Source organism: Canis aureus, chromosome 19 (genome assembly GCF_053574225.1).
Source record: "Canis aureus isolate CA01 chromosome 19, VMU_Caureus_v.1.0, whole genome shotgun sequence".
Classification (NCBI taxonomy): Eukaryota; Metazoa; Chordata; class Mammalia; order Carnivora; family Canidae; genus Canis; species Canis aureus.
In genome coordinates this window covers 57,167,184-57,193,420 of record NC_135629.1, presented here as the reverse complement: position 1 = coordinate 57,193,420, position 26,237 = coordinate 57,167,184, and the positions used below count along the sequence as shown (strand labels likewise).

The following is a 26,237-nucleotide window of genomic DNA, read 5'->3' as shown; positions in this document are numbered from 1 at the left end:
ACTTCTCCAAAGGGGTCCTTGAATCCCGGCGCCCCAGTGCGGGGACCTGGGGGCGCAGGCTGAGGGGAGCCCAGACAGCAGGACGCTCGCAGGCTCTCCTCCGCCCACCCGGCCCGGGCAAGACCCCTCCCGTCGTCCCCCAGCTGCGCCAGACGCAGAGCCCGGGAGGGGGGAAGGGGGCGGCGCCTGCTCTGCGGCTGCCGGAGGAGGGGGACTGCGGGAGAGCGCTGGGGGTGGGGGGGCGCTGCGGCACCGCGGCCCGGCTCACCGCGGCCCGCGCGGCAGGGGCGGGGGGTGACCCTCCTCGCCCGCCCCTCCCCCCGCTGCGGACGCTCCACCATTAACCGTGACCCGGGGAGGGGGCGCCCGCTCACCCCCACCTGCGAGGCCGCCGCGCGCGCTCCCCGCCCCCCGCCCCGCTGGAGCCCCTGCGGGACCCCCAGGGGACCCCCGCGCCCCAGGTCTGTCGCCCTCGGTGTCCGAGTCTGTCTGTGTCCCCATCTGTCCCGTCTCCCCGCTATGCGTGCTTGTTGTGACTGCGTGTATCCGGGACACCTGCACTCACGGGCCCGGGGTGGGGGGGCGGGCGCGATCGCCTGGGGGAGGCCTCCCGGGGTCGGTGTGCGGGTCAGGCCGAGGTCTGGAGGGTCTTTCCACGGCCGTCCATCTGTGTGGGTGTCCAGGGGACACCCCGCGGGCTGTGAGTGTGCATGTGACAGCGTGGAGGCTGTGGCTGTCTGCGTGACACCCCACAGGCTGCGAGTACGTGCGAGTGCCCGGGGTGTCTGTCTGGGTGGCAGCCGCAGGCCGTGCGGGTGTGCGTCCGTGGCCCCCTGCGGGAGGCGTGCGTCCGAGACAGCCCCCTCGGCGGCGAGCGTGGCCCCGCGCCCCGGGTGACGCCGCAGGCTGTGTGTGTTGCACGCTGCGGGCGAGCCTGTGCGGGTCTGCGCGCGTCGCTGTGCGTTGTGTGTCCGCGTCGGGGTCGGAGGCCCGGGCCGCGAGTGTCCCTGAGCCCTGTGCGCGCGTGTGTGCGTGTGAGTGCGAGTGTGTGTGCGAGTGTGTGTGCGAGTGTGTGTGCGAGCGCGCGCGCGCCGCGGCGAAGGTGGATCCGCTTCCTCCGCAGCCAGCCCGACCTGGGCCCCGCGACCCGCCGCGGCCGCCGCTCGCTCGGCCTCCCCTCGCGCGGGCCGCGCCGGGGATGGAGCCGCAGCCGGGGCCGCCGCAGCCGGGGCCGGGGCGCGGAGCGGCCTGAGGCGCGGGCGGCGCGCGGGGCCGGGGGGAGGGCGGGCCGAGGGGAGGGTCCTGCGGGCCGGGGGGGCGGGCGCGGCGCGCCCCCTCCCTCGCGCGCTCGCTCCCTCCCCCGCGCGCCCTCCCTCGCCGCCTCCTCCCGCCGCCTCCGGCCCCCCCTCGCCGGGGACCGAGCGCGCTCGCTCCGGCGCCGGCCTCGCCTCCTCGCAGCAGCGCCATGGTACGTCGCCGCCCCCACTTTCGTTTTCGCCCGGGGAGTTTTTGGGGTGGTGCGTGGGCTCCCGGCGAAAGTTGCGAGGTCTGGGGGGGCGGGGGGCGGGGGCCGCCCAGGGGAGGGGCTCCAGGCGGGGACCCCCCCCGCGCCGCCCGCGGCCGCGGGACCCCCGCCCGCCGATCCCCCCCGCCCCCCCCGCGCGCGGCTGGAGGCGGAGCCGGCGCGCGGGGCTCAGCGGGGGACCCCGAGTGGGGGGCCGCGGAGTTGGCGGGGAGGGCGGGGCTCCCCGGAGAGGCCCCCCCCCCCCCCCGGACCCGGCTCCCGCCTCCCGCCTCCTCCCGGGCCCGGCCGGCGCGGGAGGGCGCGGCCCGGAGCGCACGACCCCCGAGCGCGCAGCCCGCGGGGGCGCGGGGCCGAGGAGGGGGCGCCCGGCGGGGCGCGCGGGGGGCGGGGGCGGGGGGCGGCGGGCCCCGCGGGGTGCCCCGGCCCGGACGAGCGCCGCGCGCCAGCTAGCGGAAAATGGCCGCTGCGGAGAGGGGCGGAGAGCGCGCAGCGGCCGCCGCCGGGCGCCTTGAACTTGGAGCGGGGCGGGCGGCTGCGCTCGGGGGCCGCACCCCGCCCGCGCCAGGCCGCAGCCCCGCCCCCGGGCCGCCCCCGGGCCGACCCCGGCCCTCCGCCGCGCGCGCCGGCCGCCGCCGGGAGGGGTCCCCGGGTCTCGGCCCCGCGCGCCCCGGGCCCGCTTGGCGTCGGCGGCTGCGCCCGAGGGCTCCGGCCCGGCCCGCGGGCGTCGGCGGCATCCGGCGCTCGGGGGGCGCGTGGGGGGCGCCTGTGCCCCGGCGGGTCCGCGCGGGAAGCCCGGGCGCGTCGGCGGCTCTGCACGGCCGGGGGCCCCGTCGCGGGCCGCGGGCCGCGGGTCTCGAGGCGTCGAGCCCTCCTTTATGTGCCTGCGTGTGTCCGCGCACCCACGTGGCCGAGTGTGTTGTGTTGCGCGTGTGTCCGAGCATTGTGCGGCTCGGGGGCGGCGGGAGCGCCGGTGGCCGCGCGTCCCGCTGGGAAGATGTTGTGAAGCTGCGAGGAGGGCCGCGGTGTCCCGGGGTGACCCGCGGGGGTCCGCATGGGGATGTGCGGCCGCCGGGGGGCTGTGTGGAGCGGCCGCGTCCCAGGGGACGGCCGGGTGTCGCCGTGTGCGTGACTCTCGCGCCCAGGGACTCTTCCTGGGGATGGGTCTGCACGCTCCCTGGGCCCCCCCAGTTCCTTTTCTCCTGCACCCGGGGCTCCTGAGTGAGGGACGGGTGCTTCCCCTACCGCGTCCAAACTCTGACCCCTCATCGCACCCCACACCACCCCCTCCACTCGGGGTGCCCCATCCGCGGGGCCCCAGGTGGTCCCGGCTTGAGGCTCGGGCGCGAGGTGGCGCCGGGACACGATCGCTCGGCGGCGGCGCCTGCTCCCGCCCGGGGCTGCGCGTGCGCGGGGACCTGCCCCAGAGGGAGGCGGGGCGGCGGGTGTCCCCCCACTCCGCGGCGGAGGAGGTCCCGAGGGACGGCTGGCTACAGAGGCGCGGGGGCCAGGTGGGGCCCGGGAGGGTGGCCGAGGAAACCCCCTCACCCCCGAAGCGGGGAGCCACCCCCAGGCCTGCCTCCCTGCGCTTGCCCCCTCCCAGGCCAGAGGGGCGGGCACAGAGTGTTGTTTGCTCCCCTGCGGGGGAATCCCCGCCGCACCCCCACCCCCACACCGGGGCGCTTGATATAATTTTCTAAATATAAAAGCGCCAAGGCCAGGCCGGAGGAGCAGCTTTTTTTCCTTTAAACCTGCAACCCATTTTAGGGGGCTGTTGGGGAAAGGGAAAGAGGGGTCCTACACCGACACCGGGATGTGTAGGCGCCCCACCCTCAAGGTCGGGAGGTCTGGTAAACTGCCCCCCTCTCTCTGCCAGTGTGCCCCCTCCCCTGCGCTCCCCGCCACTGCGGAGACACAACAGTCCAGCCACCCTCCCGCCCAGTGGGACACCTGGTCCGCCTGCCCTTCCCAGCACGAGCCTCTCCCGCCGGGCGCCTGGTGCAGTGGGACACATCTGTGCAGGAGCATTGACAAGCACACACCCAGGACACAGGTGTACAGCACTGCACGCCCGCACCACCGCACACAGACCCACACTGACACTCCCAGCCGCAAACAGGCACCTGCATTTGGGGTGGGGAGACAGGCCCTGCCGCCACCACCCACCACCCCTGTGCAGCCCACTGGGGAGAGCATTGAGCCTGGGCCCGGCTCTGGGGGGCACGGGTTGGGGAGGAGCAGGGATGTGGTGCGCACGTGCAGGCACCTGTGTAGGGATCCTGGGAGGGCTGCTGCTTGTGGGCGTGTGCATGGTTGTGTTTGGGTGTGAGGGTGTGATGGTGAAGGAGCATATATGTGTTATGTTCACGGTTGTGTGTGGACTGGAGTGGATCTGTGTGTCTCCCCAAGTCTGCTGAAGGTGTGTGTGTGTGTGTGTGAGCCTGTGCCGTGTGTGAGTCTGTGGGAGTCCGGGTGTCCCTGGGTGCCCCTCTGAGGAGATGTTTGAGGCCAGGTGTGGGGAAGTCTGAGTTCATGGGAGTCTCTGTGTTTGTGTCACGTGTGTGTGACTGTATGTGTCATATGAGGACTGTGTGTCTGCATTTTTGTGATGTGAGTGTCCGTGGGGCATGGTGTGTGTGTCTGCGTGTATCTGTACCAGCCTTGTGCCCCATCCTACCTTTACTTGTGGAGACCAAAGACCTTAACATCGCCTTCTAGAACCTCAGTTTCTCCTCTGTAAAATGGGAACACAAGGGCAGAGGAGGGGTGACACTGTCACATTCCCAGGGCCTGGACGGTGCTGTGTCCTCTGTTCTCTGGGTGTGGTGGCTGTGGACTTACTGTGTGGACACCTGTGGTCCCTGCCTCAGCTGCCCTGTGAATGGCACTCACTTTTTTTAAAAAGTTGGTTGTTAATGACACAAACCATCCAGGAGCATCTAAGGAAGATATAAAAGTCCCCAAAGTGAAAAGCAGCCTTCCTCACCACCCCTCCCCGAGTGGGACCCCACTCCGGGGCAGCTCTCTTTCCATCAGCTTTGTCTGAACCATTGCACACATAACAGGTACATATTCTTACAAATATGCTTCCTTTTTTTTTTTTTTTTAACAAAAGAATCCCAGATGAGAGCTTGAGTCTCCTTGCAGCATTTCCAGTGGGCGGGGTGGGGTGGGGTGGGGGGTGTCACCCAGGGACTGTTCTGCCCCAGGAGACACTGGGTAATGTCTGGGGACATCTGTCTGGATTGGGGGGTGCCCCTGGCATCCAGTGGGAAGGAGCCAGGGATGCTGCTCAGCACCCCTCCCCCACAGTGTCCAGGATGCCCCCAGTCCCCGCCCCCCTCCCGGCAGAGAATGATCCAGAGCACCCTGCAGGGAGAAGCCCTGCCTACAGCTTGCTTGTGCTTTTATGGAGCTGCATAGTAGTCTCCCCGAACTGCCCTCCCCCCATGGACTCGGTGGCTTGTTCCCAAATTGTTGCCGTTGGTGTTAGAGAGTGGTAGTCAACACACTTGTGCGTCTGTCCCAGGGACAGTTAGAGAGAAGACAGAATGAGCTATAAAGGAGCGAGCGTGTTTTATTTAATCTTTTTAAACCAACGAGCTATATGGTGCTCCATCCAGGGTGCCAGAGGCTAAATCGTGCCCCCACCCTCGCCTCCTGGGCCCTGGCACAAACAGGTCCGGATCCACCAATTGCTTTGGTAAGACACTGCCAGGTGCAAGGCAGTGTCCTAACGTCAGTCCAGTCACTGGTTCACCCACGACATCCCAAGGGGTTGGAACTACCTTTGCCCTTTCTCACGGAGGGGAAGCTGAGGGGAAGCTGAGGCGCCCTGGAGTTTAGCTGCTGCTGGAGGAGGCACAGACCTGGCCGCAGCCCTGCACTAGCGCTGGCCCGCTGTGTGCTCGCAGGGCCCCTCCTGCCCGGACTAGAGCACATACATCCGCACTGTCCCACTCGTGGTGTCCAGGGTGTCCACACAGGTAACCCCAGGACTCCCAACTCCCCAGCCCTCCTCCAGGCGGGTCCTAGCACCTTTGCCATTTTACAGATGTGGAGACTGACGCTCCCAGGGGGTTAGTCTGTACTCTCCAAACCTCACTTTGCCAACAGAAGCCTGGGGGTTGGGGGGCAGGCTGGGCTCAGAGGGCCAAAGCCGGGAGAACCCTCTGAAGCCAAGGGCAACTTTTAAATGTCTGTGAATTCGGGATCTTGTACTCTCTGTGCTCCTTGCACTTTTAAAATAATAAAATACTGCCTGACGTTATGTTGGCATTTGGATTCCTAGACACCTGCCTTCCCCGTTCATCCTGGGGTTTTGAAATGCACCCCTCCCCACACTCCCCGCCCGACAGGGGTTTTCAGACATTCCCATGAAGTGCTCCTGATGTGCTAAGCACTATTTGTTTGAATAACGGACACCCACATGCAGTGGGGAGGTCCCCGTGGCCCTGAACGTGTGTTCTGTGGGAACCCTGCTCCCGCCTGGTCCATCCCTGGGGCCCTGGGCGAGCGGCTCCCTTTCTCTGGGCCTGTTTCCTCCCTGTAATGCGGGAGAATAACAGGGTTCCTGGCACCTTGCTTTACCCTGGGCATGGGGCAGCTGCCCCAAGTTGGCAAGAGGGTATCATTTGGCGTCAGGATACTGGGAGAGAACAAATCAAAATCACCAGGCTTTCTAAGAATGCCTCGGTGCACATTTGACAGAAGGTCAAGGCTCTGCTAAGTGCCATTATCCTCATGCCCATGGATCCCATGGGTGGGCACCGTCAGTGCACTTGACAGGGGACGACACCAAGGGGCAGAGCGACACATCGCCCTGGTCTGTGGGGTGGGAGTGGGAGCTTCCGCGGTGGAGGCTGGGAATGGGAGGATTCTGGGAGTGAATGGGGAAGGGTTGAGGTCATGGTCCTCAGGCACCCTGGGGGCTCAGATGAAGGGGGATGTCAGGTCTATGCCCCTTTCTCTAGAGGGAGAACAGTGGAGCTTTAGGAATGTGGGTTCTGGGGCCAGGTGGCCTGGCTCCAAGCCACTCGCTGTGCCTCAGTTTCCAGATCCGTGAAATGGGCACACTGCTGGGGCCAGTAGGAATTACTGGACGCCCAGGGAAGAGGCTGCAAGGGTTCACCTGGCCAGCCTGAGGTTCTGGACACATCCTCCTGGCATGTTGGGGAGACTCGTGGGGGATGCCACAGCAACCCCCCTCCCTGCACACCCAGGTCCCCTCGGGTGCTAACTGAAGAGGCGAGAGCAGAGTGCTGGCGGCTCTGGGGTCAGCTGGGACCTTTGGGGCTGGTGGGCTGGTGGAGGAGTGCACTTGGAGCCAACCCCTGCGCCCAGGGAACCGCAGCCCATGTGTGGCTCTGGGGGAGCGGCGGGAGACGATGCCCCCGGAGCCCCCTCTCCTGCCCTGCACCCCGGGTTGTACATCTTTAAGGGGAAAGACGCGCGCTGGCGCCGGGCCTCTGCACACGTCACTTCTTCATTCTTTCCCTCCCCCCCCCCCAACTTGGCTCTTTTCTCCAACTTCCCGGCCAGCGCGGGGAGGGTAAGGGGGGGGTCTTAAAAATCCACCTCCGGCCCCAAAGTGTCCAGCACCAGCCCAGCACCCCCTCCCCACTTGACTCGGGTGGGCGGTCCTGGGGGACCCGCGGTGACCCGGGTCGCGCGGCCAGTCGGTCCCCGTCGGTGCCCGGGACCAGGCGGCTCGTAATTCGTAATAATAGCGATGATAGGGGTTCACGGGGCGTGGGGGGGGAGCGGCTTTGCTTCCCCGCTCGCTCGCGCTCTTTTTTCCCTCGTTTCTTTGAAAGTTGGATGTTGAGAAGTGGGAGGTTCGGGTGGGAGGGGAGGGGAATTGGGGGGAGGGAGGGGGGAGGCTGCCGGAGGGAGGAGAGACAGAGACACGGAGAGACAGAGACGGAGGAGGAGGAGAGAGGGAGGGGGGACAGGAAAGGAAGAGAGGGAGAGCGAGCGAGCGCGGGAGGGAGGGAGGAGGGAGATCCAGGGAGGAGGCGGCGAGGAGCGCGCCGGCCGCGGCCGCGGGGGGGGGTTTGGAAAAATGACTCAGTAAGTTCAGCGCGCCCGCTCCGGCCGGCCCTGCGCCTCCCGCCGCGCCCGGGATGTATTCGTCCCCGCTCTGCCTGACCCAGGTACGCCCCGCGCCCCCCGCGCCCCCGCGCCCCCCGCGCCCCCCGCGCCAGGGCCCCGAGCCGGGAAGCCCGAGGAGGCGGGACGGGAAGGGCGCGCGTCCCTCCCGCCGCCCCGCAGGGTGCCCCCGCCGAGGGCCGGGGGCCGGTGGGGGATGGGCCGGCCCGGGGACCCCCCCCCCGCGAGAGCCGTCCCCGGGACCCCCGCCCCGCCCCCGGCGCCCCGGCCGCTCCCCTGCGCGGGCGCGGGGCTCGGGGTGCGGGCCGGGCGCTCGCCCCCACCCGGGAAGGTCCGGGGAGCGCCCCCCCCAGCGGCGAGGGCGGGCCTCTGCGGGGACCCCCCCACCCCGGCCTGCCTCCGGGCGCAATCGAGGGGTCCTGGCCGCCCCCCCCCCCGGGCACTGCCGAGGACAGGATCCCTCCGACGAGCTCCCCAGACAGCGCCCCCCCACCCGCCCCGGGACGCCGTCCCCCCGCGCTGGCCCACGTGTGCGGGGAGGGGGAGGGGGAGGGGGCGCGCGGAGTTGGAGGCGCCAGGGCGGGGGGAGGGGGGAGGGGGCGCTGACACCGCGGCTCGGCCTCCGCCCCCCCCCCCCCCCCCCCCCCCCCCCGACACCGAGCTGATATTTTCACCGCATCGATCCTGGATTGTTGCGCCGCCGCCGCCGGGAGGAGCCGGGAGGCCGGGCGTTCCGGGGTCTGGCCGGGCACTGCGGCGCTGCGGACGCCTCGCCAGCCCGGCACCTGCCCTGCCCCTGCCCCCTCCCGTAGGCTCTCACCCCTGGCCGCGCTCCCAGACCGCCCCGGGCTGAGCCCTTGTGCAACGGGCCCGGGGGTGCGTGGGGAGGGGGCGGCCGGCCGGCCCGGCCTCCTCTAGTTCTCTCTGGGACACCCCCAGGTCTACTTCCAGCTCCCCCCACACCCTCGTGTCTCTTTAGGCCAGGGGGGTTCCGGCCTCAGTTTCTCCTGAGGACTAAGGCAGGTTCTGGAGACAGGGCCGGGGTGGCCTCCAGCCTGCAAAGTGCAGGACTCTGGGAGTCCTCTGAGTGGGGGGGGGGACTGCGTGTCCCGTGTCCCTCCTCCCTCCCTTGTGGGGAGCACGTGGATGCCTGGCTCAGGCCTCAGGGACCGCCAGCCTCTGTGGGGAGGGTCCCTAATCCAGGATCTTGGGGTCCCCAGTCATTGGTGGTGGACTCTTTCCTGCTGGGGTAGGGAGTAGGGAGTTCCTGGTTCCCCCCAGCAAATGGGTGGACGGGTGCCCCCCCCCCCGGGGGGGTCTCAGAGCTTGTCTTACCCATAATCCCCTGAGTGACCTTGGGCCAGTCCCTGCCCCAGTGCAGGCCTCAGTTTCCCCTTCTGAACAACTTTGGAGGGGGGTCTCCCCCGGAAGCTGTCAGTGCTGCCCCTCCTCTGCCTCCCCACTGTCCTGCAGCTCCTGGGAGCAACTGGGAGCTACTGGGGTTCTCGTCTGGGTTGCCGTGTGACCTTGGGCCTCCCAGCCTCTGCGCTCACGGGGTGGCCTGGGTGGCTGTGGGTGCCCCCGCCCCCTCCGCCCTCCATGCGCTTGCCAGCTCCCGCCAGCCACACAGGGGGGCTGAGCCAGGGAGGCTATTCCAGGGGAGGAGGTTGGAAGGCCGCCTTTTGTCACCGAGCCCTGGAATTCCCCCATCAGGACTCCTCGGGAGACAGGCCTTCATCCACGTTGCCGCGAGAGGCGGTGGCGGTGAGGAGCGGAGCCCTGGGGTGAGCGTGTGTGCTCACGGGGCCTGGCGGGGCTGTGCCCCTGCTGGACGTGGCCCTGACGCCTCCCTGAGCCTGTCCCGGGCTGGGGACAGGGAGACAGAGACAGGGAGCCCCCTTGCCACCAGGCCAGGGTGCGGAGAGAGTGGCCCACGTGCAGGGGGGTCCCCTCCCTCCCCTATCTCCTGCGTCCCCACCAGGATGGGAGTCCTGGGACCCTCTGTCAGGCAGCCTGGGGGCAACTCCAGAGCTCCTGGGAGAGCCAGTCTGGCCTGGGGCCTCTGGCGGGGGTCCCCGGAGCACCCCGACTGATCCCCCTCATGCAGGACCTCTGCTCCTGGCTGCCCGGCGGCTCAGGTCCCTAAGCACGCCACCACCCCCCTTCTCTGTGACCGCCCCCAGCTCCATCTCCCTGTCTCTCCGTCTCTCCCCGTCTCTGCCTGCGTCTCTGTCTGTGTCTCCATCCGGTTCCGTGTGTCTCTCCCCCGGCCCCCCAGTCCGTCGTCTCTCCAGTGTGTCTCCCCGTCTCTGGGCCTCCGTCTCCCCCCTTTTCCCAACTCATTTTACAACCTGAGCCCATCCTAAAATAGCTCGCTTTTAGCTGATCCGACCCGGATCCTTGTCGGAGCCGGAGCCGAGGGGGGAGGCAGCGCCCCGGTGCCCGCGCCCGGTGCCCCCCGGGCCTGCCCGCCAAGGGGGGGCGGCGGCGGCCGCGGCCCTGGAGGATTCTGGGAGCCCCGTCCCTGTTTCAGTGGTGACTCAAGCGCTTTTTCACTTTTACTCTTAAGAGGAACTGTGTGGAGCAGCCGTTACTTCCATAAATCCTGGCGGCGGGAAGGCCGGCCTCCCCGCGCTGGCCCTGCTCCGGGCCTCCCTCCCTGCCTCCCTCCGCCCGGCACCGCCACGTTAGTTATTCCGGGTTTGGGGCCAAATCCCTCTTGGCTGCAGTGCCCAGGATTCCCCGGGGCCGAGGCCGGCCGCGGCGGCCGCCAGGGCCCCTCCCTCATTCATTCATTCCTCCCTTCATTTCTGCCCCGGCTCCCCTGGGCCTGGCGCCCCGGCACTGCCGATTCCCCAGGGGGGAGGCCGAGGCCAGAGGGCGCCCCGCCGCTGAGGCGCCTGGGGGGGCGGGGGAGGCAGTGAGCTCTAGGCCTGGCCTGGGCTGTGGGGCGGTCGGGGTGCCCCAGCATGAGGACTGGGCGACGCCGAGCCCAGAGAGGGCCAGGGCCTGCCGGGGCGGCACAGCACGGCCTGCGGGGCGCGTCGGGGACACTCCCGCTTGGCTGTCTAGCCGGGCCTGGCAGGTGGGCGCTCCCCGGGTGATCCCCCCACCCCACCCCGCCACCCGCAGGGTCTGCTGGCCTCTGCTCGGCTCCTGCAAAAAGCACAACCTCCCTGTCGCTGTCTCTGCGTCTGTCTCTCCCTCCTCCCTTCTCTGCGGCGCGGAGGTGCCTCAGCGAGCGCGCCAGGGCCAGGCGCCTTGTAAATCACGAAGCTGGGATTCTGGCCGAGTCAGCGTTCCCTCTCTCCCTCTCTCTCCCTCTCTCTCCCTCTCTCTCCCTCTCTCTCCCTCTCTCTCCCTCTCTCTCTCCTCCTCCTCCTCCTTCTCTCCTTCTCTCTCTCCCTCTATCTCTGTCTCTCTCCCCCCACCTCTCTCTCCCCCTCCCCATCTGTCTCCCCCCACCTCTGTCTCTCTTTCTCCCCCCACCTCTCTGTCTCTCTCTTTCGCCACCTCTCTCCCCCCACCTCTGTCTCTCTCCCCCATCTCTGTCTCTCCCCCACCTCTGTCTCTGTCTCTGTCTCTCTCCCCCTCCCCATCTCTCTCTCCCTGCACCTCTGTCCCTGTCTCTCTCCCCCCACCTCTGTCTCTCTCGCCCCACTTCTCTCTCACCCCTCCCCCATCTCTCTCCCCCACCTCTGTCTCTCCCCCTCCCCCACCTCTGTGTCTCCCCCATCTCTCTCTCCCCCAACCTCTGTCTCTGTCTCTTTCTCCCCATCTCTGTCTCTCCCCCTCCCCACCTCTGTGTCTACCCCATCTCTCTCTCCCCTCACCTCTGTCTCTTCTCTCCCCATCTCTGTGTCCCCCCATCTCTCTCCCCGCAGCTCTATCTCTGTCTCTCTCTCCCCCACCTGTCTCTCCCCTTTCCCCACCTCTGTGTCTCCCCCATCTCTCTCCCCCTACCTCTGTCTCTCCTCCTCCCCATCTCTGTGTCTCCTCCATCTCTCTCTCCCCACACCTCTGTCTCTGTCTCTTTCTCCCCCCATCTCTGTCTCTCCCCCTCCCCATCTCTGTGTCTCCCCGCATCTCTCTCTCCCCACACCTCTATCTCTGTCTCTCTCTGCCCCCACTTCTCTCTCCCCCACCTCTGTCTCTCCCCCTTCTCCACCTCTGTGTCTCCCCCATCTCTCTCTCCCCGCACCTCTGTCTCTCTCTCTCCCCCCATCTCTGCCTCTCCCCCCACCTCTGTCTCTGTCTCTTTCTGTCAGCCTGAGCCCTCCTCCCTCCGTCCTCACATCACAGGGATGGGAACCGCTCAGCACCTCCGGGTCCTCCTGTCGCCCTCACGCGTGGATGCACTGTTCACACCCCCCTGCACACACGTGTGCTGCCCACTCGCCCAGGGGCGTGCACGCAGACAGGCTGCTCGCTGACGGCACCGTCGAAGACGCAGCCCGGCCTGGCTGGCCCCACAGGTGCTCTGACGAGGGTCACCGGGATGCAGGCCTGGGGCCCCCAGAGCCCATGCAGACCGTGCTCGGGAGGGAGTTCTCAGCTTCGGGGCCACATGGCCCATCCGTGTCCCCTTGTCCCCACTGTGATGGTCAGCGGTCATCTCGAGCTGCGGATTCGGGAGGCGGGACCCCTGTGAAGTGCTCAGCGCAGGGCCTGGCATGCAGTAGGCGCTCACGGGTACCTGCCACGTGAAGGGATGGACGGCCCGGCCGAGAGCGGCCACTCTGTGAGCCTCAGTTCCCGCCCGCATGAGACCCTGGGGGAGACAGTCCTGCCGTTCTCAGAGGCTTCACCCCCAACACAGTGCCTGGTATACAGTGGGTGCCAAATAAAGGTGGCTGTGATTCGGGCTGTTGCTATACTTCTCAGGGGTGCTTTGGACGCGCCCTCCCTCCACCCTGTCACAGTTGGCTCAGCGGGAGCCAGGCCTTGGCCTGGGTGACAGGGTCAGCTGGGACCCCGGAGGGTTCTGTCCAGGGTCATTCCTCCCCCGCGGCCTTCTCCGGGGTCCTGCTGAGTCTGGCCAACCCCACGGGGGTGCCGGCATCCGCTGGCGTGTGGGGAGTTTGGACTGGGTGACGTAGGGATTGCTCCTGGGGGATCCGGGTGCTGGGGGCCCAGCCGGGGACCGGGATGATACATCCATGTCCTGGAGGGGCCGCGGTCCGGGCGCTGGGCAGGGCAAGGAGGCCCTGGGGAGGCAGACAGAGCCTACGGGGTGCAGGGTGGGCCTCTCTGGGGAGTCCCAGCAGTGGGGCTGAGGTGTCAGGAGGCCCGCGGTCACGGGGACGCGGGGTGGATCCTAGCGGGGCTCCTTCTGGCTGGGTGGCTTCCGTGCCCAGTGCCTCGGTCTCTCCCTGCGGAAAGCGGGTACGAGGTCGGCCCTGTGTTGTGGGGTTGATCGCTCGAGACACGCGCAGCCCATGGCCGGGTGGCCCCACTCCCGGCCTCCCTCCGCGCCTGGCCACCTGGCTCAGCCCCCGCCGTGTCCCTGGCACAGAAGGCACAGAGAGGGAAGGCAGGAGATCCAGGGTTCAGCCTCCCCGGTCACTGGGGCAGGAAGTCTCCACCCCCACTACTCCGCGTGCCCAGATTCCTCCCAGAGGCCCCCAAGACCCCGCACAGGCAGACCCCGGCACCTCCCTGCCCTCCCCCACCCCCCTCCTCGTTCGCTCCGTTTCAGCCACACGGACCTCTTCACTCTTCTCACAAACCTGAGTTGCGGTGCTGCCTCTGGGCCTTGGCACATGCTGTCCTCACTCTCTGGAAAGCTCCTACCCTGGCCTGGCATTTTTTTAGATCTTTTTTTCAAATGTCCTCTCCCACGAAAGACCCCACCCCACCTCCGCCGCCACCGGGACCACTGTCAGCTAAGAAACAACCCCCTGGGCATTCCCCTGGCCCTCCCCAAACACCTTGAAATTTTTTCAGGGCACTTTGTTCAGACTGACATTTTATTTTTATTTTATTTTATTTTTTTTTATTTTTTTTCAGACTGACATTTTATTACACATCGTGCCGGCTTGTTTAACATCCATCCCTGCCCCAGGTCAGGATCCACGCGGGGACTGAGCCCAGGTCACTGCTGGATCCGTAGCACCATGCACGGGGCTCGCATACAGCAGGCACTCCATATATGTTTGTCGAACGATCACACGGATCTCGCCCTGATGACCTGGGGTCATGTGTACGCTGTGCTGCTCTGAGTGTGAGGGGAGGGATGATCCGAGGTTGGGAACACCCCCTCTGGTGCCAGGTGGACCCGGTTTTGACCAGGAGCTCTGCCCTTCGCCCCTTAATGCTGGCCTTAACGTAGAGGAAAAGACGTCGGAACCAGGGCTTTGCAGGATGCGTAAGAGTTCGGGATCGGCATTTAGGTGGTTCAGGCAGTGCCCGGTAACGCTTGGCGAGCCGCTGAGTGACTGAGGGAGAGAGACTCCTTCCTGGAAATCTTGTGGTTGGTGGACGGGAGCGTCGTGGCCCCAGCCAGCCACCAGCCAGGGCTTGGACCCAGGTGTCCACCTCCCAGCTGCTGACCTCCTGGGCCAGGAAATCCCAGCGGGCCGAGCGGAGTTTCTGGGAAAGGCCTGGCCTTGCTCGGCCTGCCCCCGACATTGCCTCCCCGGTTACCAGGAACAGACAACCCCACCCCCCCGCCCCAGGACACACCCGACAGCTGTAGGATCCCATCCCGCCGGGTGTACAGGATGAGAAACCGAGGCCCAAAGCAGAGCCTCGGTTTGTTCTGGGGCCAGATGGAAGGTGAAAATGGAGGCCCTTTGCCGCCCAGCCTCATCCCCTTGTAGAGTCTGCTTGGCAAACGCGTGCTTCGGCCCCCGGTCTCAGTCTCGGGGTTGGGGGTTGGGGAGTAGCAGTAGAGCTGGACTCAGAAGCCCGGCCTGTGTGGTCCAGGCGAGGTCTGCGGGAATCCCTAAGGAGAGCACGGAAGGCTGCCCGAAGGAGAAGGAACGTGGGGACAGGGCTTTGAGGGATGTGTAGGAGTTCGGGAGGAATCTCCACCTCTGGCCCGCCTGGACTGCCTCCTTTGCCTGTCAAGCCCGGGGGGAGGGGGGGATGTGCCTGGGAAAGATGCCTCGGATGTTGCAGGTCCCGTGGGACAAAGAGTAACAGGCCTGCCTCTCACCTGACCTGACCCCCCGGGGAGGACGAGGGAGGATAGGGCAGCAGGTCCGTGACCCAGTTACAGACTGTTTGTCTTCCTTCCTCCCGGACCAGCTGGGGTCACTGGTGACGTGGGCTCCCGCCCCTGTCCGCCTCCCTGGCACCTCTCTGGAGAGTGGGCCCCCCGGGGGTGTGTAGGGCCCCCAGAAAGGGGAGGCGCGCGGGGATCCGTCAGCCTGCCCCACCGGCCCGCATTCCAGCTGCCCCTTCCCAGCTCCCTCTTATCGCTACCCCAGTAAGCGCCGGTTTGGGTGGCAGCCACGGCTCTATGTCAACACCACTGCTTGGCCTCTTGCCACCCTGGCCTCCCCTCTGCTGGGGGCAGCGACCTGGGCCTCTATCGATTCCCTACCCCTGGTCCTCCGGCCGGGAAGCCTGGGCTCTGGTCCCAGCTCTGCTGAGCGGCGGTGTGACCCTGGGTGAGTCACTCCCCGACTCTGGGGCCGTCAGGTGGGCCTCAGGCGCAGAAGCCCCGCCAACGACCATGACCACGACCATGAGCACGAGGGACAGGGAGCGGGACCGGGATGCACCCCCCCGCCCCTCCCCCTGCCTCAGCAGGTCAGCCGGGGTGGGGGTGGGGAGTGGGCCGAGGAAGAGAGCCCTGAGGTCCAGCCCCTGCCGCAGCTGTTCTGGTGACTCACGCTTTGGGGGACATCGGAGTGGGGAGCGGGCTGGCATGAGCCGAGCCCCATCCGCCCCACCCGGGCGAGGGCGGGAGGCTATTTTCAGAGCCTCAGTAATAGGTGAAATCTGAGGTCATCTCCCTCCCCCCGCCAGCGCCCCATGGCCCGGCCAGGGGTGCACAGAGCAGGGAGGGCACATGCTGGGGGCTCCGGGGACAGTCCTGGCCTGGTGGTGGGCCCGAGCCAGGCCACGTCCAACCCGAAGGCAAACGGAGAGCCCGAGCAGCCGCCTCCCCGGGACCCCAGGCCGTTCTGGGAAAGCGGTGGCGGCCTCCGCACAGGGCTTGGGGGCCTGGGCTGGGGTCCTCACGAGGCCCTGAGACCCTGGGGGAGCCAGGGCGGGTGTCCGCTCCTCTCCGGGCCTCAGGTCCCATCACTTGATGGGTAGCTGCGGCCTGTGGAGGGGCTCACGTCCCTGGAAGCCCACGGCCCAGGCCACAGGCAGAGTCCGGGAGCCTCAGGGTTTCTCCTCTCTGCCTTCCTTTCTCCTGGACGCTGAGAAGCCAGGCCCCAGGGGTTCTGCAGACTCAGTTTCCCTTGATGAAACCTGGAGAGGGTGGGACCACCATCCCACCGGACAGAAGGGGTCAGGGACCTCCCACGACCCAGCCAGCGCTGCTGTTGTTTTCATGGGGAACGGTCCATGCCCCCCATGAGTAGGGCGCCTCTTGGGGCCTCGGTTTCTTCATCCGTAAAACAGGTGTTAGTGTCTCCCAGCAACGCCGGTTAGGCAAGACGTGTGGGGGGTGTTGAAGTCACAGGTCTGGTCAGGCCTTGGTTTCTCCATCTGAATGGGTCTGTGGGGGGCAGGGTCATGGGGTGAACGGGCGCCGGGGGGCCCCTCTCTCCAGCTCTGAACCTCCGTGGCCCAGCTCCCCTTCTCTCGATCTCTCAGCCCCTACGGTGGGTCCATGCAGGAGCCCTCCCCCGCCCCCGCCCCGGCTGCCCTAGTGTCGCCCCATGGACCTCTGCCGGTCTGTCTCTACGAATGACCCCTAGACCTCATTGTTTTGTTTTGTTTTGTTTTTTAATTTAAGGGGCCAGTAGAGGCAGCCCTGAGGACCCCCCCCCCCGCCCCCGAATCCAGTGTCAGCTTTCTTTGCTGATGATGACACTATCTGAGCCTGGTTTCTGCTGCAGTCGTCGAGCACCTGCTGTATGCTTGGCCCTGCTCTGGACATTGGAGCTCAGACTGCAGTTCAGGAGTTTGCAGACAACAGGCCTGGGGCCCAGCGCCCGCCACCACCTGTTTTTGTAAATAAAGTTTTATCGGCACTCAGCCATGCCCATGGCTTGTGCGTCACGTCTAGGGCTAACCGGGGGCCACCGTGCACAGTTGGGTAGCTGCAAGGGACTAGGATGCTCGCTGTCTCGTTCTTTAGGGCGCTTGCAGACTGGGGTTTGCAGACCCCCATCCTGGTGGACAGACAGTAGGTCCGTAACCTCCCCATTCTCCCGACCTCAGTTTTCCCCGACTATACAGCGGGTCAGCTCCCATAGGACCTCTGGGGACCTTCCGCTTGCTCTGTCTGTGTGTTGGGGTTCAGGACGGTCCTTCAGGCACTTCTGCTGGGTCCCCTCCGGCCTTGAGTTTTCCCCAGGAGGTACCAGGTCAGCGGCGGCCCCCATGCGCCTGGCCCTCCCCGCGGGTCTTCCTGGAGCCCCCCTGCCTCAGTCTCCCGGGCGGGGCAGGGGCCCACGGTCCCCCGGCGCCTCCTGACCTCTGTCCTCTCGTGCCCACAGGATGAGTTCCACCCGTTCATCGAGGCGCTGCTGCCTCACGTCCGCGCCTTCGCCTACACCTGGTTCAACCTGCAGGCGCGGAAGCGCAAATACTTCAAGAAGCATGAGAAGCGGATGTCGAAGGACGAGGAGCGCGCGGTGAAGGACGAGCTGCTGGGCGAGAAGGCCGAGGTGAAGCAGAAGTGGGCATCCCGGCTGCTGGCCAAGCTGCGCAAAGACATCCGGCCCGAGTGCCGCGAGGACTTCGTGCTGGCCATCACCGGCAAGAAGGCGCCGGGCTGCGTGCTCTCCAACCCCGACCAGAAGGGCAAGATGCGCCGCATCGACTGCCTGCGCCAGGCCGACAAGGTGTGGCGGCTGGACCTGGTCATGGTCATCCTCTTCAAGGGCATCCCGCTGGAGAGCACCGACGGCGAGCGCCTGGTCAAGGCGGCGCAGTGCGGCCACCCGGTGCTCTGCGTGCAGCCGCATCACATCGGCGTGGCGGTCAAGGAGCTCGACCTCTACCTGGCCTACTTCGTGCGCGAGCGAGGTGAGGGGGCGGCTGTGGGCGCCCAGGGGCGGGGGGCAGGTGTGTGCGCGGCCCGTGAGGGAGGGGACGTCCCCTGGGGAGGCCTGCGGATGGAGGGACTGCAGGTGCCGTGGGAGGCGGCGTGTCCAGGGCCGTGGAGGGTGAGAGACAGGCCCATGAGATCTCGGGAGATGAGACCTTGTCCCAGAACGTCTAAGGGGCAGCATAAGGCCTTGTTGGGACAGTGGTGAGGACAGGATGGTGACCAACCGAGAGGCAGGGAAAGCTGACAGAGTGCCCGCGTTGCACGCTGTGGATGCTAGTTGATTGACTCTCAGACCTTCAGCAGAGGCCTGACAGGTCCCACGTTTGTGCTGAGGGGGAGGCTGTGTGCTGTGTGACTTTGGCTAGGTTTCCACCCTCCCTGGTCCCCTGTGTCCCTGGCTCTGGCCGTCCTAGAGGGTGTTTGCTGGCTGCCTGGTCAGACGCCCCACCTGGGGACCAGCAGGGTCTGGGGGACGGGGATCCCTGGCCGCTTCCTGGAGGGAGTGCTATGGCAGATGTGAGCTCTGCAGGGCAACTGTGGGGGCAGGGGGGTCCCAGAGGGTCAGCAGCCTGGGCAAAGATGTGGAGGCCGGATGTCAGCAGGGCTGGTGGCCAAGGGCAGGGCCTGGCCGGGAGGGCGGTGTTATCTGTCGCCCTGCTGCCCCTGGCTGTGTGGCCAGCCTGGGCCTCAGTTTCCCCCATCTGTCAAGTGGCGGCCACCTGAGTCTGAAGCTGGAGTAGGCCACAGGGGATTGGCCGGATCACGCATGTGGAGTGTGAACCCTGGCCTGCCATGTGGCAGGTGTCAGCTGGGAAGGTCTTCATGCGGACACAGTCAAGTGTGCTCGTGGAACCCAAGTGTCAGGTGTGCCCCAGGTCCCCGGCAGGGCGGAGTGTAGTTCACACCTGGGTAGCTCAGGCTGCAAACCAGCCCCAGCGACCCTGCAGGAGCACAACCCCATGGGAGCATGCGCCTGGGGTTGGGGAGGAAGTGGCACCACCAGAGACAGATGGGAGGCGGCCGGGGGAGAGGCGGGGGCATGTAGCGGGGACAGGTGGGGGCCACTGCCCTTTGTGGGCTGTGTGACTTTGGACGCATCACTGCCCCGTGCCTGTCCCCTCTGGAAGGCGTGGAAACGATGGCGCTGCCCCGGCCAGGAAGGATCAGACCAGCTTGCAGGGCTCTGGGTCCCCGGGGTGTGTGGGAGGGAGACGCAGGGCAGTTTCCCAGTCTCGACCTTGACTCCTTGACCTTGACCCCTCCTGCCCCCGCCCCCACCCTCCGAGGCCCAGGATGCAGAGGGGTGGACGCCACCTGGGTGACCGCCTGTCCCTGGCGGGGGGGCGGGGGTGGCCTTGGGGGCGGAGGGCGCATTGCCATGCGGGGCCAGGCCTCTCCCACCACATCCATCCTCTGAGCCCGGCCCTGCCCCCACCTCCTCCGCGCTGAGCTGATAAAATTTTGAAGCGAGTTTTCTGCCTGTGTCAGCACAATCTGCAGGCGCCTCCCCTCCCCCAGCCGCCCCCTCCCCCCTGGGCTCAGCAGGCAGGCCAGGCCTCCAGGCTTCCCCAGACACCTTCGCGTCCGGCCGCCCTGCCTTCCCCTCCAGGCCAGCCATGGGCGATGGGCCTCGGGGCTGGGGCAGGTCAGAGTGGTCCGGCCGTGCTCCCAACGCCCCTCATGCCCTGCTCCAGCTGCCCCCCCTCCCCGACCCAGCCGCAACTGCAGCCCCCGCGAGTGAGGCTAAGGCTCCGTCCAAGGCCGGCTCAGCACTTGCCCGCTGGGCCACCCCAGACAAGTCACCTAACCTCTCTGTGCCTCCTTTCCTTGTCCTTAAGGCGGGAAGCTCAGGATAGCTACCTGGTTGGGTCCTCGTGGTGAGTGCTCCCCAGACAGCCCCTACAGGGGGGCGTGGGGGGGCCGGCTGGCGGGGAGGGCTCTGCGGGCCACTGTTCTTACCACCCCCCACTCCATACCATCCTCATCGTGCTTAGTTACCATTTACCAATTCCACGCCTTTGCCTTGCTGCGCCCCGGGGAGCACACGGAAAGCTCCTGCGTATGCTTCAGCACCCCAGCTCCTAAGTCCCCTTTCTCTCTGCCGGGCATTTTTCCTGAGCGCCTAGCAGTTCTTTCCGGGTCTGTCAGCAGCCCTACAAGGGCGGGGTCACTGTCGTACTCCTCCCGCCGCAGATGAGGAAACAGGCGCAGCGCAGGGCCCTGGCTGCCCAAGGCCCCACTGCCGGGGAGGGTGGGGGGCAGAGGGGGTTGTGGGTGCAGGCAGCTGCTGTGGAGGATGGCCCCCAGCCCTCCGCCCCCGACGGTGGGAGAGGATGGAGGTAAATCGTGCGCTCCAAAGCCGCTACCCGGGCAGCGTGTTTGGCACGTCAGGGTTGGGGCCGGGTTCTAGGCTCCCCAGACCCTGGGGCCACCCTCCAGGACCCCCCAACCTCGTTCCAGGCCCAGTGAAGTCTCTGTTCTTGGTGAGGCAGGTGTCGGTATGACAGTGGAGAGAGCTGGCCGCCCCCTGACCACAGCATGGCACTCCCTTCACCCAGCCCTGCCGGGAGCCATGGACTGGATGGGGAGGCAGGGGACAGGCCTCTGGGAGTGGGTGCAGGTGGATGTTGGGGCGGGGCCCCCCTGCAGCTGCAAGGGCACCACCTCCGACCTGGCAGCCCCAGCCCGTGCGTCTCTGCTGGACAGGGGTGCCCCCCGCCCTCCATCCTCAGGTTTATTTGAGGGGGGGAGGGGAGGTGAGCTCTGAGAAGGTGCCCTCACCACTGCGGCTGCACTGCGGCCCGGTCAGAGCCGGGGGTGCCTCCTGAGGCTAAATCTGGTGACTCTGGGCATCCCTCTGGGACCAGAGGGCCCTGATTCCAGGGGCAGCACTCGGTGTTGCCCTGGGGGCTGCCTAGGGCACATCTGGGGGGACCGTGAGGAGGGGGCAATGCGAGCTCTACTTTGGGGCTATGGGGGGGCTGTCTGCGGAACGGCTGTGTTGGGTGGGGTGCAACTGAGGGGGGGACCCGGAAACCGCCAGGTCACAGTTCAGTGAATAAGAACAAGGGCAGGAAAAGAAAGCAGGGGCAGGGTGTGGGGCACTCCAGACCCAGGAGTTGGGGGGGGGAGTGCCCAGGGATGCGCCTGAAGGAAGTTTGGGAGCCACAGAGGGATTTGTGTGAGTGCACAGTGGGGGGGGGGGGCAAAGCCAGTGCAAAGGCCCAGAGGCCAGCGCCCCGGAGCCTGAGGAGCAGGGCAGGAAGGCCCCGGGGGACCGTGGCGGGGAGGCCAGGCCCGCTGCGCCGCGTGGCTTCCGGGGAGGCCCGGAGCGGGGAGCCCGCCACTCCTCCACCTGCCCGGCACTTGGGAGGGAGCCTGCAGGAACCGGGGCCCAGAGAGGGAAGCCGCCGGCCCAGCCCTGAAGCCCGGCCAGGCCTCCCCGCCCCCTCTGGCGGCCCGAGAAACCCGAGGCGCGGGCGGGCGCCGTGCCAGGGCCGGGCGGGGGAGGGGTGCCAGGCCCGCCCGCCCCGGCAGCTGCCAGCCCGCCCCGAGCCGCCAGCCCAGATGGTGCCCATCTGCTGACGCTGCCGCGGGCCGGCCTCCCGTTCCCGCCTTGTGCGGTGCCAACCTCCCGGGGTGGCGCTGCGGGCCGGGGCCGGGCTTGGGAGGCTTGCAGCTGCTGGAGGGGCTCCCGGGGCACCCCCGGAGGGTCCCCACCCCCCCCACGGGAGCGGGAAGCGGCAGTAGCGACGGGTATAGTAATGGCGAACACGTGTCATGTGGGTCCAACACCGGGTGCCTGCTCCTGGGCTCACCCCATGTTCTCGCTCGTGGACTCCTCTCCACCACCCCGAAAGGGGGGGACTGCTACCTTGTCCCCGGGCTCGGGTAAGGAAAGGGCCCAGAGAGCGCCAGCCACCGGCCCAGGGCCACACAGCCCCGGAGAATCGGAGCAGAGTTAGAAGCCGCAGGATCCTGAGTGCTCCGAAGCCGGAAAGCACGTTGGAGGTTATCCCCTCCCGGTTTGTGCAGCCGATAAAAAGAGGAGGCGCTGGGTACAGGGCGAATAAATGAATGAGTAGCGGTGAGCCACGTTGAAGAGCCCAGTGTGACCGAGCCCGGGGGCCGGGGTCACCGTAAAGCACACCCTGGGTTCGGGTGCAGGAGAAGGGGCCTCAGTGTGGAGCAAGGGGGCCCGGGTCAGCTGTGTGACCGAGGGCAGAGCCCTGCCCTCTCTGGTCTGCGGGGGAGGCGGGCGGAGCTGAGGGCAGGAAGGTAGGGCCTTGTGGGGCACAGAGAGGAGCAAGCGGGCTCATGACTGAGGGTCCCCCTGCCTCCAACCCCGTTAAACTCCATCCCAGCACTGGGCCCTTGGGAGACGAGGGGTGGGCAGGAGGGTGTGAGGTCACCCGTTTATCTGCGTGACGGACAGAGTGAGTCCGTGAGATGCATTCCCCTGTGAAGCCTTGGTTTTCCCATCTGTAAACGGGGAGCGTGAGAACTGTGTCCACCGCACTGAGGACCGGAGTCAGCGATCCCCTCCCTATACAGGAAGCGCTAAATAAATGCCCAGCCCCTTCCTGGATGCTCTCCCCAGCCCGAGGCGACAGTGGGAGGGCGCCTCAGTGGCACTCTGAGACCTCGGGCCTTCTTCCCGCCCAGTGAACCCACAGGGACACCTGTGACCCGGGACGGGCTCGTCCACTGGCAGCCGGCCGGCCGCCCTCTCCAGGTGTCTGGGCGGCGGAGGGGTGAGGGGCTGCTGGCGGCCGGAGCACCCCCAGGGCCGGGCAGCCAGGTGTACGCCGTCTGTCTGTGCAGGGAAGGTGGCTGCACGGCTGTGAGGCCCAGACGCCAGCTGACGGTGTATTTATAGCGATGGCAGGCCTCCAGGCTCACGGCCAGCGGCAGACAGCGACAGGTGAGGGTTGTGCTCACGGAGCAGAGGCCAGGAGCCGGGGGCGGGGGCGCTGGCCGTGTTTTGGGGAGAGTTGGGGCACAATCTGTGGCCAGACCACCCTGGCTCAAATCTCACGGCTCCTGAGATTCGCGGCCTTTGGTAAGTGACGTCACTGCCTGCATCTCGGTTTCCTTCCGTCTCACGTGGGCAGGGTGAGAACACCTGTGCGCTCCTCGCCGCGCCCCGTAGGGTGAAAGTAGGGAACACGTGGGGAGTGTAGAATGCGGGGTACAGGGTAAGCCAGCATTCGAAAGCCATTTGTCATCCCAGGAAGGAAAGGGCCCTGCCACCTGCCCCGTGTGGACGGACCCCGAGGACACCGGGCTCAGGGAGGGGACCCAGGCCCAGAAGGACGCCTCCCGCAGGACCCCACTCCCAGGAAGTCCCCAGAGGAGGCCCGTCCACAGAGACAGAGGAGGTGGTGGGAGCCAGGGGTGGGGCAGGGGGCGGGGGTCAGTGCTTCCTGGGGACGGGGTCTCCGTGCGGGGAGATGGAAGGTTCTGGAGACTGTGGTCGGGGAGGGTGCGCGACGGGGTGAGGGTGCTCGGTGCCCTGAGCTGCAGGGGGTTACGGCGGTGAATCTACGTCGTCGTGTGTATCTTACTCCCACTGATGCGATTGTTGCCGTCCGCGTTGATCCTACCGAGTTCTGTAGGTATCGCGTGCTGATGAATAATTCGTGGAGATACGGCTCTGGGGACGCAGTGAGAGAGCGTCACCCTCAAGGCGCTGGGGCTCTGGTCGGCTCTGCTCTCTGGCCTGCTGGGTGCTCTTGGGCAGCGCAGCGCCCATCTCTGTGCTGCTGCGTCTGCAGAACGAGCAGAGGGCGCGAGTCCACGAGTAGGTGCTGCGCTGCGGCCCTCCGCACCCCTGCGGCCGTGATGCCGCCATGGCAGGGTTGCAGGGGCTCCGGGGGCCGCCCCCAGGGTGAGGGAGGGCAGGGCCGGGCCGGGCTCTCCCCGGAGCCGGCAGGAGGGGGAGGCGGCCTGCTGCACCTGTGGCGTCCACCCCGGCGTGGGGGGGGCTGCACTTGCCACCTTGGCCCTCTGCCCAGGGAGCCGAGGGGACGCCGAGGGCAGCTAGGGACATCTCTGGCACCCCCCGCCCCCCCTGCCAGCTGCCAGGCCAGCCCCTCTTCCTCCAGCTGGGTGTGGGCAGGAAGTCACAGATGGTCAGATGTGGCGAAGGGTGAGGGAGGGGGCACACGGGGACACTGCATGTCTGGTCCAGACGGGGAGACCGAGGCCCAGGGAGGGGTGGGGCGTTGTCCCGGGCCGCCCGGAGAGGGCCCTGCCTCTGGTCCCTTCTGCACCATCTTGGCCTCCGGGCTGGCTTTCAGGGGTGTTGGGAGGCGCAGGTGGACGGGGACCCTGGCGCCTCAGGGAAGACGACGCGCGTGTGGCGGGCAGGGGCTCCAAGCCTGGGGCGGGGAGTGGGGGGATGATTCTAGAGCGCCAGAAGCTGAGGAGGCTTCCAAATCCTGCAGGAGGCCGGTTCTGGATCTCCCCAGGCCTGAGTTCGGGAACCCTCACCATCCTCACCGTCCCCGCGGCTCTGCAGTTCTCCCAGGCGGGGGGCGCCGGGGTGGCTCCGAGGCTTTGGCCTCTGACGCTCCATCACAGCCCAGGGTCCTGAGTTCAAGCCCCGCGATGGGCTCCGCGTGGGTCTCCTCGGCGGGCTTGGGTGCGATACCCGGCGAGCCACATAGACAGTTGAACGTTGTTGTCTTTCAGGTGTCCGCACTCTGAAGCGCGTACATACGTACCCAGGGGAAGTTGGGTTAATTAACAACGTGGTCACCCGGGACGTCCGCAGTCTCGTCCTTTTGACGCGTCGTCGGCCTGAATGGGTTATTGGGGTGTTTTACGTTATTTTATTTGTTCTGTCTCTGACGTCAGTGTGTGTTTTACACTCACACCCCCCCCCCGATTCTGAGCAGCCACGTTGCGGGGCGCAGAGCCACATGGGGACCCGGGCAGCTCCGCGCTGGAGCATGTGAAGTCCAAATGATTTCAAGGCCCCGTCTCAGGTCGGCCCCCGGCTGGATCACAGAGAACGTGAGGAGGGCGTCCTAGAATTCCCCACTTGGCTTCTTGGAAATCCAGGGAGTAGGTTCTAGAAGGCCTCACCTTGGCGCTTTTGAATGTAGAAAGGCAGGTCTCTCCCCTTTGGCACCACTGACCTCGGGGCTCGGCCAATGTCTGGTTGGCGTCCAGGGCGCTGAGGAGGGCTGAGCAGCATCCCTGGCCTGCACCCCTCTGGGATGCAGGAGCACCCCAATTGTGCGGCCACAGATGTGCCCAGACATGGCCCTAGTGTCCCCTGAGGGCAGAAGCCCCATGCTGAGCCCCCCTGAGCCCCCCAGGGAGACTGCGTTCTGACCCCTCGGGCATCTACCCTGGTGTCTACTCTGACCCCCACCCACTTAACTGTGACCACCAGAAATGTCTCCAGACGTCGACAGGTGTCCCCCAGGGGACAGAGTCACCCCGGTTGAGAGCCGCTGTGCTCAGGGCAGCCTTAGAATTCTTTGAGGTTGGCCGATTTAAGGATCCAGGTAACTGCTCTAGGGCCTTGCTCTGGAACCTGGATCGGCAAGCCGGTCCCTCGATCTAGAATTCCTCGAGGGTACTCTGGACCACCTGGGAGTTGAACCAAGAATTTCCCCAGCTGGGTCACCGAGGGTCTCGACGCAGCGTCCAGGATGCTTTACGAAAACGTGTCACCCTGGGTTTTTGCTCCACTGAGGGCCAAGCTCCAGAGACCTGCGGGTTGGGTTCTAGAACACGTGGGTCCTCGCCTTCTTCGAGGTGGGTTTCTTTTCAGCAGCTGGGGACAGATCTCACATATCCCACGCAGGTTCTCAGGAGGCAGGCTGCCTTCTTGGGGATGGGGGGCGGGCAGCTGGCTGGACCGGGGCCCCAGTTCTGGGGTGAGATGTCTGGGGGCATTTCATGGGGGTTACGTGACTGCGAGAACCTGCAACCCGGTAGTCCTGGGAACAGGAATCGAGACTTTGTTGGATCTGACGCTTACTGGATGTGGGGACGCAGAACCCCAGGGTGGGGGGTGGGTTCCAGAGGCTGCTGTGGGGCCCAGGGACACCAGGAGGGGTGTTTAGTAGGTCCTCAGTTGAAGGCAGTGGCTGTCCTCGAGACTGACACCTGGAGGGAGGCAGAGTGCACGCAAGTGTGTCTGGGCGTTGGCGTGCGTGTACGGGGGGCGCTTGCGGGCATCCCAGGGACGCCCCCAGCTGGACCCTCAGTAGATGTCAGGTCCTGTTAGCACCATTTCATTTTATCCTCATGCCAGCGAGGTAGAGATGGGCGTGACCTGCATGTCAGAGTCGAGGAAATGGAGGCCCCGAGAGGAGAAGCCACTGGCCCGAGGCCAGGTAGCTAAAAGGCAGCGTCAGGACTGGAACCCAGGCCCACAGGGGTCCCCTCGGAAGGGGCAGT

General features: G+C 66.7%; 1 protein-coding gene across 6 annotated transcripts in view; it reads left to right on the top strand.

The window, feature by feature from the left end:
- Window positions 1-1,340: 1,340 nt before the first annotated feature.
- The window catches only part of NFIC (nuclear factor I C), a 62,180-nt gene continuing 37,283 nt past the window's right edge, over window positions 1,341-26,237 (top strand). For 2 of the 6 annotated variants that reach the window (XM_077860520.1, XM_077860517.1), the window contains exons 1-2: window positions 16,660-16,770; window positions 17,260-17,791. In XM_077860520.1, coding sequence (XP_077716646.1) covers window positions 16,675-16,770; window positions 17,260-17,791 — 628 coding nt within the window. In that variant the 5' untranslated portion in view covers window positions 16,660-16,674. Of the gene's footprint in view, window positions 1,469-7,506; window positions 7,678-16,659; window positions 16,771-17,259; window positions 17,792-26,237 lie in introns of those variants that run through there. The other 4 variants (XM_077860519.1, XM_077860518.1, XM_077860522.1 and 1 more) reach the window with 4 other exon arrangements.